General features: G+C 47.2%; 2 protein-coding genes across 4 annotated transcripts in view; one reads left to right on the top strand and one right to left on the bottom strand.

The window, feature by feature from the left end:
• Positions 1 to 2,913: 2,913 nt before the first annotated feature.
• Positions 2,914 to 4,432, bottom strand: NUPR1 (nuclear protein 1, transcriptional regulator). The gene is made up of 3 exons (XM_082670272.1): positions 4,080 to 4,432; positions 3,529 to 3,678; positions 2,914 to 3,196 (listed from the first exon to the last, which is right to left on the bottom strand). The coding sequence occupies exons 1-2, from the start codon at positions 4,189 to 4,191 to the stop codon at positions 3,542 to 3,544; spliced, it is 249 nt and encodes an 82-aa protein (XP_082526398.1). The 5' UTR covers positions 4,192 to 4,432; the 3' UTR covers positions 2,914 to 3,196; positions 3,529 to 3,541.
• A 2,053-nt stretch (positions 4,433 to 6,485) lies between these two features.
• The window catches only part of SGF29 (SAGA complex associated factor 29), a 32,802-nt gene continuing 22,357 nt past the window's right edge, over positions 6,486 to 16,930 (top strand). The window contains exons 1-3 of one of the 3 annotated variants that reach the window (XM_082670858.1): positions 6,486 to 6,853; positions 7,823 to 8,512; positions 11,597 to 11,679. The gene's annotated coding sequence lies outside the window, so the exon portion shown is untranslated. Of the gene's footprint in view, positions 6,854 to 7,822; positions 8,513 to 11,452; positions 11,680 to 16,930 lie in introns of all 3 variants that reach the window. The other 2 variants (XM_082670857.1, XM_082670859.1) reach the window with 2 other exon arrangements.

Genomic DNA, 16,930 nt, shown 5'->3' with positions numbered 1-16,930 from the left:
GAAGCCCCAGACCAGATTTTAAAAGTCCCAGCTTCTGCAGGTTGCAGCTGTGAGACTTTGGCGAAATTACTTAACTTCTCTGAACCTCGGTTTTCTGGTCTGTAAAATGGGATCAATAATCCTATGCCTATTGGGTTATTGTAAGGGTTAAATGGGATAATGTCTATAGAACACATGTCACAGAGTAGTAGCCCAATGCATGGGAGCTGTTGCTATGATTTTCTGAAACTGATGCACAGATCTGTCCTGGGCAGAGAGCTACTGCCCAGTGATGCTCCTGCCATTTGCCTCCTGAGTTCAAGAGCTGACACTAACCCTAAGGCCTGGTTCCAATCCTATCAGGGTCCCATTTGTCCCTCCTTGCATGCATGCCTTCAGCCAGGTCCTGGTAATAGAGCAGGCATCCAATAAACCTTAACTGAATGGATAAATGATCTCTCATGGAAAGAGGGGTTCGAGGGAAAGTCTGAAGGAGCTGTATGCCAAAATGACTGTGAGATTCTGGTCATAGTTTTGCTGTGGGTGCCATCCCAGAGAAGGTCTCTCCCTGGGGTGGAGGCGAGGAGTCAGGTGGTGGAGGGCAAGTAGGAGAAGACTTTGAAGAGCTGAGCCTTGCAGGATGGGTGGGATTAAAAGCATCTCAGACAGAAAGCACCAGAAAACAGAAGCTTGCTCAAGAGGCAGGTAGGAGAATCAGATTTCACTTCACATTAAGGAGTGACTCTGAGAAGGAATCAGGCAACACAAAGGCAGCAATTTTCCTACCCCTAGTGGTATTCAAGCAAGCAGAGAGTATCCCAGCGTGAAGTGGGGTGAGGTTGGACTAGATGCCTTTTAACGTCCTTCCCAAGTCAGAGATTCTGAGACTGTTACTAGGTTGGACTCAGGGGAAGCTGATGGATAAAGGCTCTTAAAGGTTCAAGCTATGCATCTGTTACTGCTCCAACAGCTGCCTTATTCCTCTGTCCATATTCTTGGGTCCCTAAGAACAATTAACTCCAAGTTTTGCAGCCCAGGAAGGGATGGGAGAAAAGGAAAAAGGCTATGCCCAGGTCTAGACTGAGGGCCACCCTCTACCCCTTGTTGCTTGCTAGTTTTTTCTGATATTCGCTGTCTCCTGCTTCCTTCAATAATAAAACCCTGCCCTCCCTCAGTTTTGCCTAGCACGTGGCTAAGTAGTTAAATACTACATGTCCCAACCTCTCCTGTAGCTGGGCGTGATTATGTGTCTAAATTCTGAGCAGATGTGATGTGTTCTGCTTTTAGTTTATGGCCTTAAAAATAAATTAGTGTGGGCTTCCCCGGTGGTGCAGTGGTTAAGAATCCGCTTGCCAAAGCAGGGGACACGGGTTCGAGCCCCGGTCCGGGAAGATCCCACATGCCGCGGAGCAACTAAGCCTGGGCGCCACAACTACTGAGCCTGTGCTCTAGAGCCGCGAGCCACAACTACTGAAGCTGAGTGCTACAATTACTGAAGCCCACACACCTAGAGCCCTTGCTTCGCAACAAGAGAAGCCACCACAACGAGAAGCCCACGCACCACAACAAAGAGTAGCCCCCGCTTGCCACAACTAGAGGAAGCCTGCACGCGGCAACGAAGACCCAATGCAGCTAAAAATAAATAAATAAAATAAGTACATTTTTTAAAAATAAATAATTAGTGTGGCCTCCCCTGGTCCCTTCCCCACTCCATTTACATAAGCTGAATGCAGATGAGATGGCAGGTACTGGAGCAGCTAGGTCGGACCGCAAAGTGGTAGCCATGTTTTAAGGATGGCAGAAAAATGAGCCAGAAGTAGCTGGAATTCCTGCCACAATGGAGCTGCCATTTTAGCCCGGGAGTACTGACCCTTGGAGCTGTTATGTGACAGAGAAAGAACTTTCTATCCTGTTTCGTTTGAGTCTTCATTTCAGCAACCTAAGTCTCTACCTCAATCAATATATCCTCTCAGCTCCCATCACACCTCTTATTTGCTCCACATTCTTCTGGAAGTCTGGCTCCAAGACTGACAACACTAGGTAAGAGTCTTCCTCCTCAGCTGACTTTCCAGAACCCTGTCCTGGCAAACCCCCTTGGCAAAGGGACCCACCTCACACTTGAGGACAATAAAAATCCTTGAATTTGAGTCCTGAATAACTTGGGGCAAATCCCTTAATTTTTTTTCTTTTATAAATTTATTTATTTTATTTATTTATTTTTGGCTGTGTTGGGTCTTTGCTGCTGAGTGTGGGCTTTCTCTAGTTGCAGAGAGCGGGGGCTACTCTTTCGCAATGCTCAGGCTTCTCATTGTGGTGGCTTCTCTTGTTGCAGAGCACGGGCTCTAGGAGCATGGGCTTCTGTAGTTGTGGCACGCAGGCTCAGTAGCTATGGCGCATGCGCTTAGTTGCTCTGCGGCATGTGGGATCTTCCTGGACCAGGGCTCGAACCCGTGTCCCCTGCATTTGCAGGTGGATTCTTAACCACTGCGCCACCAGGGAAGCCCCTCCCTTAATGTTTTAAATCTCAGTTTTTGCCATTTTGGAGATGGCATCAATAAATAACATTCACTTCAAAAGGTGGTTTTATATGAATACAAGATAAACAACAAGATTGTTATTCCGAAAATGGAGAGAAGCTGGGGAGGGGGCTTGTTTCATGGGCAGCATTACAAAGAAACAGAGGAAATTCCCTTGCACCTCGTAAGAAACCACAGAAACATATGCACCAAAACACATGTATACAAAAAAAAAAAAAATGCTCACCTCCACGCCCAAACAAAATTAGAAACGTCCCTTCCCAGACACACAACCAAAAACAAATACTCACCAAAATGCTCTCATTGGTTCATGCAAATGCAGACACTTGCTGGCAGAAATGTGCACCCAAAAAGCCACACAAAGAGAGACGACAAAAACACACACACAGGCTGCAGCTGCTGTACTTTGTTTATTGTTGCTGTCACCCTGGGGAGCTCCGGTTTCTTCTTTCTTTTTGAGGGGTACCTTCATGATTCTGCCTCTCTCTATTCTCTGCCTCTTGTTCCCCATCTTGTTTTTTTTTCTGGGGCTGGGGCTGCTTCGTTGGTGGCCCTTCAGAACCTCAGTCAGGTGGGCTAAGTCCTGGGGGCGGGGGCAAGCAGGCCTGGATCCCGCCCCAGGGGCTGGTTCCTCGCAGTTCTGTCTCCGTCGCTGTGGGGTGTCCGTGCTCTGACTTCATCTGGGGGAAGGAAAGCAGGTGGTGAAAGCACAGAGGCCTGGGTTCTAATTCTGCCTCTCCTGCTCACTTGCTCCGTGACTCCAGAGAAGGACCCTACCCTCTCTGGGCCTCAGTTTCCCTCTTTGTAAACCAAATTTTGCTCCAGTTGGAAAGGGTCTGTTTCTCCCTTTGCTCTGGTGACTAGGAAACTCAAAAGTCTCTCTCATTTTATTCTATGTTGAGACCACAATTCTTGGATCCCTCCTCCCACCCAACCTCGCCCATTCAGGCCTGTCCTTTCCAGGCAGAGAGACCTCTACTGGTGCTGCGGACGGGGCCCCCTGACGCCTTACCTCGAGTTCTGTCTCAGGGCCGTGCCCCTCGCTTTTTCCGCTCCGTGTTCTGGAGCTTGGTCACCAGCTTCCTCTCGTGCCCACCAGGGCTGTGACGGTTGGTATTGGCGGCGGCTTCTCTCTTGGTGCGACCTTTCCGGCCTCCCACTCCTGGGAACCGAGGTGAGAGGCGGTGGTGAGGTGGGCAGAGGGGTGAGCCGCAGGGGGTCCAGAGGGCAGGGGTGGAAAGAGCTCGGGTTAAAGTCGGGAGGCTGGGGGGCATCACCATGTAGCTTTAGGGCAGTCGTTGTCCCTGTTTCCCCGTCTGTGGAATGATGTTGCTCTAATATTCTACGAGTGCGTGTGTTCCCAGGGCTTAGTAGGACAGAGCTCACTGGATGAGGGGTAAGAAGGGGGTGACTTGAGGGGTCAAGGGAACATGCTGGAGAAGGGTGATGTATGGGCAGGAGCCCAAGGAGGGATCCTAGTTTGGGAAGGGGGGTGGTCAGGCTGTTTGTGAGGGCGGGCATTGGAGACAGAAGGACAAGGAAGGTGGCAGGACCAGGCCTTACCCAGGTAAGAATGAGCCAGGCTGTAGAGGTCATACTCATCCAGGTTGGGGTCTTCATCCTCTGGGCCTGGGGGCTGCCTGGACGGGCTGGCTGCTCTCGGGATGGTGGCCATGATGTCTGTCTGTCTGTCTGTCTGTCTGTCTCTCTCTCTCTCTCTCTCTCTCTCTCTCTCTCTCTCTCTCTCTCTCTCTCTCTCTCTCGTCTTCTAAAGCTTTGTTTGTGTCTGCTTTGCTGACACCTCCCAATTCACTGGCCCCAACTTACAAGGCCACAGTCTCCTCCTCAGCCCACAGTCTGGCTCCAACCCCTCAGGCCCTGTCTGATGCAATCTGGCCTTTTCCCAGAACCCAGCCCAGTAAACATCTGTCAGAGAGGGGAAAGAGTCGGTCCTGTGAGTCCCAGCTCCCCTCGCCCCCTCCCTCTCACTGGGGCTCGCCCAGCTGGGTATTTTTCCACTGAGGAGATCCCCGCCCCTCGGGGGTGGGGGGAGGTAAGAGGCAGGGTCTGGGCATAAACAGCCCTTGGGATAGAGGGCCGCAGGGAACTGAGGGCCTCACCTGGCTGACTCCTTCCTATCCATCTCCCGCCCTCTGCCACATGCCCCTCCTGGGCTGGGGGTCATGGCCGCACAGCTGACCCTCACCCCCACCCACTTCTGGCTCAGACTCAGGACCATGGTGGCAGAACATGGAGTGAAGAATGAGCTGGGACAGGGTACAACACACTCTGTGTTGTGTCATTGGTTCTCACCCCGATCACACCCAACCCAACTTTTTTATAAGAAACACCTTGGAACCCCCCCTTAACATCCTGAAATGGGGGTCCCTAGGTAATCTCCCACTCCTGAGAGGGAGGCTAGCAGAGTGGTTAAGCTGATTCTGGAGCCAGATGCCCTGTATTCAAACCCTTGATCCATTACATGCTGTGTGACCCTGGACAAGTCACTTTACCTCTCTGTGCCTCAGTTTTCTCCTCTATAAACTGCGGATGATAATAATTGTATCTATCTCATAGATTTGGGGAGAGGATCTAATGAGATAATCCATGGCATGGCACCTGCAACAGTGCCTGCTACAGTGTAAGCTGCACTGTATGAGTTGAGCACATGGTTTCCAAACAATTCAATATAATGCCCTCCCTGTAATGTAAAGGAGACGTAGAGGAAATTAATTTAAAATAAAATAATATGTATTTGAAACCATAGATATACTGAGGTAGAAGACATTGTGAAGTAAACAGATGTTTGTGCTAATTTAATATGAATTAAAAGAAGGGGTTTGGATAAGAAACATGGAAAAGTGGAATTTTCCTCTTTTGCCTGAAGGATCTGACTGTGTGGGTCACGTTGACCCAGAGAGGCCACACCCTGGGCTGCCCACTCATGCTTCAGCTGAGGCTTCAGCACCAGGGGCAGGGAAGGAAGCAGGCACAACATTCCACTTTTTTTTTCTTTTTAACTCTGTGGTTTCCAGTGCAAGAGGACCTTCTCAGCCCAGGGCAGGTGTTAATTCCCTGCTCACATTCCCACTTTGCTGTGAGCCCACTCAAACACTAACACTGTTTCATCTCCATGTTACCTAAACTCCATTCTTGCCCGAATAATAACCCAGTAATAACCCGGTCTCGTCCTCTGCGGAACAAGAAGCATCACTTCGGCTTGCTCTTCTCGCTGGCCTGAGCCAGAATTAAATTCAGCTTCTGGTTTCCAGATTTGGGTGATTTGTGAGTTCTTTAACACCCAGGAAATGAAAGTGAATAAAAACAGAATGGGGATAATAATAACAGGCCAGATGATAAGAGAAAGAGGAAAATAACCATAACTTAAACAAAAGTAACAAACACACTGGAACTTCCCTGGTGGTCCGGTGAGTAAGACTCCGGGATCTCAATGCCGGGGCCCTGGGTTTGCGATCCCTGGTCAGGGAACTAGATCCCGCATACCGAAACTAAGAGTCTGCATGCTGCAACTAAGACCCGGTGCAGCCAGAAAGAAAAACAAAAATCAACCCCCAAAATATAAACAGACCAGGCAATTTAAGGTGGAGAAATTAGGAAATACGGAGTTCTTGCAAAGTAGTGGGCTTTACCACTAAATGTAGTAGCAAAATCATTCCCTCTAGCATGACATGAGATGGGGTGGGGTCGGGTCACTGAAATAATTTTTTTTTTTAATAGCTTCGTGAATGTCTAGCAGGACAGTCAGACGTCGTACAGGATGTGGGACAATTCTGTGTACGACCGACTGTCCTGCTCCGACCTGAGATCATTGTGACTACGGAGAACACGCCCACAAATTCCCGAGCTACCTCTAGGGGACGGTCTTTCACTCATTCACTTCTGCCACCAGGACTCCGGGTTACCAGCTGCGAGATCCTGAGCCCACTTCTTCTTCTTTTTTTTTTTTTTTTGCGGTACGCGGGCCTCTCACTGTTGCGGTCTCTCCCGTTGCGGAGCACAAGCTCCGGATGCGCAGGCCCAGCGGCCATGGCTCACGGGCCCAGCCGCTCGGCAGCATGTGGGATCTTCCCGGACCGGGGCACGAACCCGCGTTCCCTGCGTCGGCAGGCGGACTCTCAACCACTGCGCCACCAGGGAAGCCCCTGAGCCCACTTCTGAGCTTCAGTCTGCTCATCTGTAAAGGGAGAAAGGCAACAGCCCCTGCTATGTGAAAGGGCCTCCTCCAGACCCGGCCCACAGTACACTGCTATTTCTCCCAGTCTTCAAAGAAAGAAAACCGAGGCTCAGAGAGTGACTTGCTCAAGGTCACACGGCTGGTGAGTGGTGAAGGATTCCTCCCCCGGTCTACCTGACCCTAGTTCCGGGGCTCGTTCTAAGTCAGCACAGCTGACCAAACACCGGCAAAAGTTTGACAGCTGTGTGTATGGAGGCATCTGTCAGGGTTTCCTCCTTCCTCCCTTCCTCCCAGACAGTCAGTGCTCGCTTGGGACCAAGCCAGGTGTTGCACCGAACTACACACTGCGCCCTCTGGAAGCTCTGGGGGAGGTGGGTCTTCAGCAAGATTAGTGCACATTCCTACCCAGAATACCATGCGTCCCCTCAGTACATTACCCTTTCATTTTACTTTCTCCAGGGCATTCAGTTATTACTAATCAAAAATCTCTTTTTTATTTGTTTACTTCTCCATGATTTGTCCCCACTAGAATACAATCACTGGTTTAGTTTAGTTAGCAGTTAAAGGAGTAGGCTCTGGGACTTCCCTGGTGGTCCAATGGCTAAGATGCCACACTCCCAGTGCGGGAGGCCGGGGTTCAATCCCTGGCCGGGGAACTAAGATCCCACAAATGGCAACTAGAGAGCCCGTGCGCCACAACAAAGACCCAGCGCAGCTAAAATAAATAAATAAATAAAATAAAATAATGAAAAAATAAAGGAGTAGGCTCTGAAGCGGGGCTGCCTGGGTCCAAACTTTGGTTCTACCAATTGTATGCCCTTAGACAAGTTATTTAGCCTCTCTGTGCCTCGGTTTCCTCATTTGTAAAATGAGATTAATAATTGTACCTACCTAGGAGGATTGCTGTGAGGATTAAGGGACCAATTTTTATAAAGGCTTAGCACGGTACCTAGATCACAGTAAGCGTTAAATAATGTTAGCTATCATTATCATTATTCATGACAGCAGGAATCTTGTCTACCTTATCCCTGATGCCTGGCACAGAGTCAGCGCTCAATAAATGACTAGTTGAATACATAGAGCTATGCTGAGATCAATATTGGTTTTTCAGCTTCCAGATGCTCCGTTCTGAAGAAACAGAGAGGCCCAATCCTAGTCCCACAGAGGACTGTGAAGACACGCGACTGTCCTTCATGGAGCCAGGAAAGAAGGTCACTCTGGCCTTGATCGTGCACATGCTGGAAGAATGAAGTCTAGACCCTGGGGGGAGGGGCAGGCAGGGGAGGGTGCCCAAGAGAGAAGGGACTTTGGCGAACCCATCAGCTGGACCTATAGGACCCAAAAGATGACTCAGTGGGAAAAGTCAGGAGGTGTGTTTTCCATCCCCTTGCCTCCAGGTGTGGTTAGGCCATTAACCATAGGCCAGCCACAAGGAAGTTTATTTTCTTTCTGCTTATGACTATACCTTCGTGACATTCCAGGAGATTGCCAAGCATGCCTATTACAACCCAGTATGATCAGCCTGGAGTAAACACAGGGGGCTGGGGGAGCTCTCCAGAGGTCACCTAACCCAGCAGGGCATGGGGTGGGGCAGGTGGAGGGGGTTGTGAGAGGATCAGAGCAGACTTCCTGGAGGCAGTGAAGCTTGAACAAGAACCACTGTGAGAAAGACAGCAAGGCATGCCCCACTCCAGGAGTTAAACCATCCAAGTCGGGAAATCCTGGACAGCCTGAGGGATGTGCAGAAGTCTTTGGCTCGAAGGATCAGGAGCGTCCGTTGAAGGCAGGATATGTCATCAAGGTGAGTTGGTGACATCACTGTATACCAAGGGGACTCAAGAAGCTTCAATGAAGTGAAACAAGATACGTCTGTATGACCTTATAGTCCCAAGTCCAGGGAAACCCTCAAGCTTGGCTGCTGTGCTTGGAATTATTCTTGACTGTGTGATAACTTCACCTTGAGTATAAATGGATGCAATATTGATAAAAATGTTAAACGCACATACCCCCTGAGAAGTCTCCTATAGAAATGCTCCCAGGTCTTCCCTGGTGGCGCAGTGGTTAAGAAAGAATCCGCCTGCCAACACAGGGGACATGGGTTCGAGCCCTGGTCCGGGAAGATCCCACATGCTGCGCAGCAACTAAGCCCGCGAGCCACAACTACTGAGCCCACGTTCTGCAGCTACTGAAGCCCATGCTCCTAGAGCCTGTGCTCCACAACAAGAGAAGCTACTGCAACGAGAAGCCCGCGCACCGCAACAAAGTGTAGCCCCCGCTCGCCACAGCCAGAGAACGCCCGCGAGCAGCAACAAAGACCCAACGCAGCCAAAATAAATAAATAAATTTATTAAAAAAAAATGCTCCCAGCCTTGTTTGTAGAGTGAAAAACAGGAAACAACTTAAGTGTCCATTAAAAAAAAAAGCTATATCTCTAGCCCTGATGAGAAAGTTGTCCATAAATCACTGTTAAGTGAAAAAAGTAGTCTACAGAACATCATGTATACTATAATCCAAAATTTTGCATTGCATTTATTGAAATAATAGAGATGGGAGCAGCCTGACACTCTAGTGCAGTCAATAAAGAGGTCATTGTCTGTGAACTGACCTAAATCATATACTTCTTTTTTTTTTTAATTTATTTTTGGCTGCGTTGGGTCTTTGTTGCTGCGCGCGGGCTTTCGCTAGTTGTGGTGAGCGGGGGGCTCTTCTTCGTTGCGGTGCGCGGGCTTCTCATTGCGGTGGCTTCTCTTGTTGTGGAGCACGGGCTCTAGGCGCACAGGCTTCAGTAGTTGCAGCAGGTGGGCTCAGTAGTTGCAGTGCGTGGGCTCTAGGGCGCACACGCTCAGTAGTTGTGGTGCACGAGCTTCGTTGCTCCGCGGCATGTGGGATCTTCCCGGACCAGGGCTCGAACCCGTGTCCCCTGCATTGGCAGGTGGATTCTTAACCACTGCACCACGAGGGAATTCCGAAAGGAAATTTTTAAGTGTCAGTTTATTTCATCCCTTTCCTCCATTGGGTTCCATGCCTACTATGCCACCTTCTGGTCATGATATGTTTTTTTTGTCCGTGTCAAGGAAAACCACCATTAAATGCGAATACAGTAGTTACAATATCTCCCACCTGCCTGCCGCAAGAGGTCAGGTTGAAGAGAGCTTTTTGTTTTGCTTAAGTGGGTGATGGGTGAGCATGAACAGGGACAATCTGAGAGATTGGAGGCTGGCTTTACATAGAAGGTCCCTGAAGCAACCATGTAAAAAGCCAATCCTGAAGGGGGAGAAACCAAAGAGCAGAGAAGGATGTGAGCATGGCCCTCAGCAGTGGAACTGTGTGTCAAGGGAGGAATTTGTAAAGGGATTGTTAGGAAAGTATATGTAACTCTCTCCACATGCCCTCAAGAGACCGTCAGTGAAGGTTGCTGTGACTTTTCAAGGCTCTTTGGAAAAGCATTTCAGATGTGTTGCTCTGAAGTGATGAGACTTAACGGATAGATGAAGGCGGCCCAGATTTCTTTGCCATGCTGTAGCTTTCTCACAGGACGGAACTATGCTGCCCAGACAAAGGGAGTGTTCTGGTCAGTTCCACAGTTCTAACTTTCTCCTATATGACAGTACCTGATACATAGTAAGTGCCCAACAGATGTGAACTGCAGACACTTAGTGATGGATTGAATATGGGCTGGGAAGGAAAATGTGATATCAAGGTAACTCCCAGCTGCCGGCTTGGGCCATTGCTGCCAAGTGGAAGGTAAGAAAATGAAAACTGAGGACAGATGATTCTTTTGAGAAATCTGGATGTGGAGGGGAAGACAGAGCTACCTCTTACAATATGGGCAACACTCTAAAACACTTTTAAAAATTAATCAAGTGATACATGTTTATTGTAGGAAACATAAGAAATTAAAGTCAAACAAACAAAAAGTTGTGAGTGCCAAATCTCCCCTGAGGAGAATCTGAAGTTGGTATTTGACATTCAGGAGAAATAGCTTCTGAGACTCCTACAAACACGAAAATGTGAAATCCTTGCTAGCATAAGCCTCATAAAATGCAGGATATAAAGCTGAGACTGGGTAGATGGTCATGCCATTTATTGAGAGACCACAGAAAGAAAAGCAAGCTTGCAGGAAGAAAATGATGCATTAAGTTTTGGGCTGAAACAGTTTGTGTTGATGTCTGAGATTCTTCTAATGAATAAAACAATATTGAAGGCCTATTATATACCAGGCACTATGCTAGGTAGCTGGAATACATAGGTGACTAAAAGAGATGATCCTGACTTTATTGAGCTGGCAAGTGTATCAAATAATCGAAAAAATATATAATTATAAACTTTGGTAGGGGTTATGTAAGAAATTACAAGATGCTAGGATGTAGACCATTGTAGTTAAATACTTGCTCACCCAACTGTAGTACATTCCTGGGAAGATTCCCTAAAAGCATGATTTCTGGGTCTACAGATCTGCTTGTTTCTATTTGTTTTTAAAGAATTTAAAAATAAACTTTATTTTTTGGAGCAGTTTTAGGTTTCCAGCAAAACTGAGGCAGAAAGTACAGAGAATTCTCATATGCCCACTGCTCCCACTTCAATCAACAATCTGCTCGTTTAAAAAAAGTATTATTGTTTTATAGAGGCATTTATTGGGGAATGGGAGAGGATACTGAAAACACACAAGGACCCTGGTTTGGTAAAATAAGGTTCAGTTGAGTCGGGAACAGTGTGTAAACTGAAAACTACATTTCCCAAGGGGCAGCGCGGCATGTCACAGAGGAAGAAGGTGCATGCGTAGAGAGGTCCTCCGCGCTGCGACCAAGCTCATAAAAGGCAAAAAAGCGTGTGTGGTTTTCGCCCTGCGGCGAATCTTCGAACGCAAGCGCGTTGTTATCCGCAGACTTTGAAAAGCATTCGAGGGACCGCGCGCCTGCTCCCGTCGTCGCAGTTTCCAGCGCGACGTGCTGTTCCACCCGTGGCTCGGTAGGTGGCTATGGATCGCGGTCTGGGACACCCCCCGGCCTTCGCCCACCCCGCCCGGAGAATGGCGGGAGCGGAGGGCTGAGGATCCCCATTCCCGGGCCTTGCTGAGGCGGCTCTTGAGGGGCGGTGCGCACGCGCCCTGGGCGGGGAGAGGCGGGGCGCGGGGAGGGAGGGAGGGGTGGCGCAGACCTTCTGTAAGGTCTGCGCTTGCGCCCGCCCGCCCTGCGAAGGTGGGAAGCAGACGCACGTGGAGCTTGGCTTGGTGGCCGGGAGAGGTGGGGTACCCAGCCCAGGTGCGAGAAGACGAGGGCAGAGGATGGGCCCCGAACCTTGGCAGCTTCTGTTATTTGCTCAAGATGTGCCCATCTTAACCAAACAACCTCATTCTTCCTTCACATTCCTCCCGGTGACTCATCTCTCTGCCCTGTTTGCAGCCAAAATTTCAACCTGTATTCACCAGCACCTTTTCTCCTCCAAACCCACTCCATTCAGGCCTGGCCCCCACCCCTCCTCTGAAATAGCGCCTTGTCAAAGCCACCGATCATCTCTAGGTCGCCAAATTCAGTGTTAAGTTAGCTCTGAGACCCCTAGCAGTATTTGATGCAGTTAGTCACTGTCTTTAATGGAAACGCGTTTTTTGTTTGCCTTGTGGAACATTCTCGTCTTTAGCTTCAGCTCTCTCTGACTTCTTTGCTGATTCTTGCTCTTCCTTACTTTTAATGGTTGTACTGCCCCAAAGCGTCATCCTAGATCTCTGTTCAGTGTTCACTTCCTGGGCTTTAAATATAAATACCGTCTACTGTGCTTAACTCTCAAATTTCTGCCTTCAAGTCATTGCTCTTCCTGAAATTTTGAGTTTTACTTTTCGCCTTGCTCAGTTTTGTCTTTCTTCCAGTCGCTTAGGCCAAGCACCTTGAGTTATTGTAGGTGTCTTTTGCTTCCTCTCTCTCCTCCTCCATCAGTCATCACATATTTATCCTTGAGGCTTTGAAGTTTCACTCCTGGGTGTCCAATTGTAGGTATGTTTGGTATTTGGTCAGTCCTTTCTGCCTGAGAATTTCTGTTTTCAGTTTTGGCGTTCTCTGTCATTTATTCAGATTTAGCCATTTATGTATTCTGATCCATCCATTTTAGAGTGTTTATTTCACCTACAATTAAGTATACCAAACTGTTTAATATCTGTGTTCCTTTCTGTACTGTAAGTTTCCTAAGATCAAGGCAGGGACTGTTTGTCTCATTCACTGCTGTATACCCCTCATGCCTGGCACAGAGTAGGTGCTTGATAAATGTTAATGAATGAATGAATGAATGAATTTACAAAGGGAAAGTACCTTTTCTCCATAGGTGGTAAGTAGACAATCCCTCTTAAGAGGATATTGGTTACAACTAATTTGTTTTCTGCGGTCGGGGAGGAGAAGGTATTGAACAGCCCAGGTTCAGAATTGTTGCAGTGTTTCTAAGAGGTTTCCAGGATTCAGTTCAGTTCTGCAGTCTATTTTGAGGACTTGGTAGGTGCCAGGCCCTGTGCTAGTTGCTGGGAATATAAAGATAAATAAAACTGCATCCCTCTCTTCTAAGAGGTGTGGCAGGAAGGACAAGTGAAACAATTAGTCTCCGGGTGTATGTGTGACAGGTGCCAGAACGGAAGTTGGTGTACCGTGTTTTGGAAGTTTTGGTTGCCCTTGGCATCAGGGCAGATGAGAGGGGCCTGAGACAGCCAGATCTCCCTGCCAGTTGTTTCTGGCTATAAGTAGCTTTGTCCTTCTATCCTAGTATGCCATACAAATATTGTGTTCTCTGAGTGCCATGGTGTGAAAAAGGTTGGCAAGTACTGCTGTAAAAGTGTTAATTTTGCTGCCATTTGATTTGGACCCTGAAAAACGAGTAAATTTGAGAGATCCAGAGGGGAAGAGGGGGAAGGATCAAAGGCATTTCAGGCAGGCATAACAGAAGCATAAAAGTCTGTGCTTGTTTGAGGCTGGGGCCCTGGGATTTTTCGGCGTGGGTATTGTAGGTCAGTTGAGAGATGCCCTCCAGGATCTGAAGCAGTGCCTTGGAAGTGTTTGGTAAACCGGAGCGTCCATCTTATAAATACCTGGCCCACCACGAGGCACCCTTTTCTCAGTGGGCAGGTCCAATTAGAGTCCATAGTTTTAGAGACCAATTTTCTGGAGCTAGAAGCAGGGATGTTAAGTCAAAGTCCTTTTTTTCTGATTTCTAAATTTATATACAAAGATTCTTACAAAGGTTTTAAAAATGAATCTCACTTGGAATTTTGATGAGTCATCTGTCTTGGAAAAAATACCCAGTTTATGTCACTTCAGGATTTGTGGTCACTGTATCTGTGGAGAGGAAGGTAGAATGGTGAACACTGAACCAGTGGGAGTTGGATGTTGATACTAAGGCTTAGGTTGCAGAGTCAGACAAATCTGAATTTGAATCCCACCTCTTCCACTTATTATTTGTGTTTTCTCAGTAAAGTCATTTATTTCTCCAAGACTCAAGTTTCCTCAGTACTATGAACAGTACTTTGCAGGATTGGTAAATAGGATAATGTATGCAAGAGTGCTTAGCACATGGTAGGTAATCAGGAATAGCTGTCATTGTTACCTTTATTTTCCTACCTCTTTTTTTTTCAGATGGCACAATGAATCACTGTCTTACTGGTGATACTTTCAGTGTAATCATAATAACCTAACAGTTGATTGGCAGTTTACAGTAGACAAATTGCTTCTACTTCCATGATCTCTTTTGCTATTGCATGTGCTGAAGTTGTGACAAAACTTAGAATTGGGAGGAAGAGCATAGATTTTATAGTTTGCAGACTTGCAGTCCCAGCTCAACTACCTGTATTTCCTGAGTTACCAGCATAACTTAACCTGTCTGAACTTCAGTTTCCCCAGCTGTTAAGAAGGTGGGCTTGTAGCATTGATGTAGGTTTAAAGGAGAATCACCTATGTAAGCTTCAGTACAGAAGCATGGTAGGTACTGGGCGGGGGTGGGGGGGGTAAGTGGAAATCATCCTCTTAATTTTTTAAAAAAAACTAATTGATTAATGTAGCTTCTTACTGATGGTGGCTGAATTGAGGGTATGGGATCTGAGTGTAAAGTCTTAGATGCTTTGCTTCCCTTTGACTCATAACAAAGCTTTTATTGTCTTGAGTCCCGTGGGATTCTTTTTAGAATGGTTTAAGTATAGGATGTTTGCATTTGTTTGTATGAGGCCTTGGCTGCTAGTAGAGGGTCAGAGAACAGTTTTAAGCTGGGTGTTTAGCAGGTGATATGTGCTTTCCACCTGAAGCCTTTGTCCCCAAGAATTACCTCTTTTTAGTCAAACTTCCCAGTTGCAGGTAACAAAAAGGTAACCCAAACTAGTCTAAGCAGAAAAGGAGTATCTGTTGACTGTATCTGGAGTCCTGGGTGCATCAGCTTCAGGCATGGCTGTATCCAGAAGCCTAAATTATGTCACCGGTATTTTCTGTGTCTTCTCAGCTCTGCTTTTGTCCATGTTGATTTCTCCCTCAGGCAGGTGAAAGCCTCCATCGTTCCAGGCTTCCATGCTACTCTTTTTTTAAAACATCTTTATTGGAGTATAATTACTTTTTTTTTTTAAACATCTTTATTGGAGTATGATTGCTTTACAATGGTGTGTTAGTTTCTGCTGTATAACAAAGTGAATCAGCTATATGTGTACATATATCCCCATATCTCCTTCCTCTTGCGGCTCCCTCCCACCCTCCCTATCCCACCCCTCTATGCGGTCACAAAGAACCGAGCTGACCTACCTGTGCTATGCGGCTGCTTCCCACTAGCTAGCTACCTATTTTACATTTGGTAGTGTATATATGTCCATGCCACTCTCTCACTTCGTCCCAGCTTCCCCTTCCCCCTCCGCATGTCCTCAAGTCCATTCTCTACGTCTGCGTCTTTATTCCTGTCCTGCCCCTATGTTCTTCAGAACCATTTTTTTTTTTTAGATTCCATATATATGTATTAGCGTACGGTGTTTGTTTTTCTCTTTCTGACTTCACTCTGTATGACAGGCTCTAGGTCCATCCACCTCACTACAAATAACTCAATTTCGTTTCTTTTTATGGCTGGGTAATATTCCATTGTATATTTGTGCCATATCTTCTTTATCCATTCATCTGTTGATGGACACTTAGGTTGCTTCCATGTCCTGGCTATTGTAAATAGAGCTGCAATGAACATTGTGGTGCATGACTCTTTTTGAATTATGGTTTTTCTCAGGGTGTATGCCCATTAGTGGAATTGCTGGGTCATATTCCATGCTACTCTTTTTTTTTTTTTCCTGGTACGCGGGCCTCTCACTGTTGTGGCCTCTCCTGTTGCGGAGCACAGGCTCCGGACGTGCAGGCTCAGCGGCCATGGCTCACAGGCGCAGCCGCTCCGTGGCATGTGGGATCTTCCCGGACCGGGGCACGAACCCGTGTCCCCTGCATCGGCAGGCAGACTCTCAACCACTGCACCACCAGGGAAGCCCTCCATGCTACTCTTAACCAACAGAAAGAGGTTATCTTTTTGCAGATAGCTCTAGCAAAAGATCTGAAATTGATTTTGTCCAGATTTGGGTCACATATCTCTTCCTGAACCAGTCATGGTGGTCAGGGAGAATATAATATTTTCATGGGCCCAGGTGGTATACCCAGCCTTGGAGCCAAGGTGAGGAGTGGTTTCCCAAAGGGAAATTAAGAGTGCTATTACCAGACCTAAATATTTACTTGAGAAAAATGAATATGTGTGTTTAAAAAGAATCACATATGACTGCTCGTAGCAGTTTTATTCATAATAACCAAAAGTGGAAATAGATGCTATTCAGAGAGAACAGGTTAAACAAACCAGTTTGTTCATATAATAGGTGCAACTCAGCAATAGAAAGAAGCAAACTCCTGATACACACAGCAACACAGATGAATCTCAAAACACATTAAGTGAAAGAATCCAGACACTAAAGAATATGGATGGCATGATTATGTTTCTGTGAAATTCTGGAATAGGCATAACTAGTCTGTAGTGGAAAATATCAGAACAGTGGTTCCCCTTGTGGGTAGAAATAGAAAGTGTGGCCATCTAAGTGGAAGAAAGAGGGTTCTAGGACGCAGAAGGTTTAGGGTACTGGGCCTTGCTTCAAAATTCATAAGAATTCTGAAACTTAGAGGAATTGCGTAACCTCTTCTTGGTTAGAGACTAATGCTGAGATCAACTGGGACCCTTGGGCTCAGATAATGGG

The sequence above is a fragment of the Grampus griseus genome, assembly GCF_964374135.1.
Source record: "Grampus griseus genome assembly, chromosome: 14".
Taxonomy (NCBI): Eukaryota; Metazoa; Chordata; class Mammalia; order Artiodactyla; family Delphinidae; genus Grampus; species Grampus griseus.
The sequence above is the reverse complement of the archived record's forward strand: the minus strand, read 5'-3'. Positions and strand labels throughout refer to the sequence as shown.

Coding starts and splice junctions, on each gene's coding strand:
- NUPR1 (XM_082670272.1), bottom strand. CDS start 4,191: ATGGCCACCATCCCGAGAGCAGCCAGCCCGTCCAGGCAGCCCCCAGGC. Junction 3,679..4,079: donor CCTGGCTCATTCTTACCTGG/GTAAGGCCTGGT, acceptor CTCGGTTCCCAG/GAGTGGGAGGCCGGAAAGGT.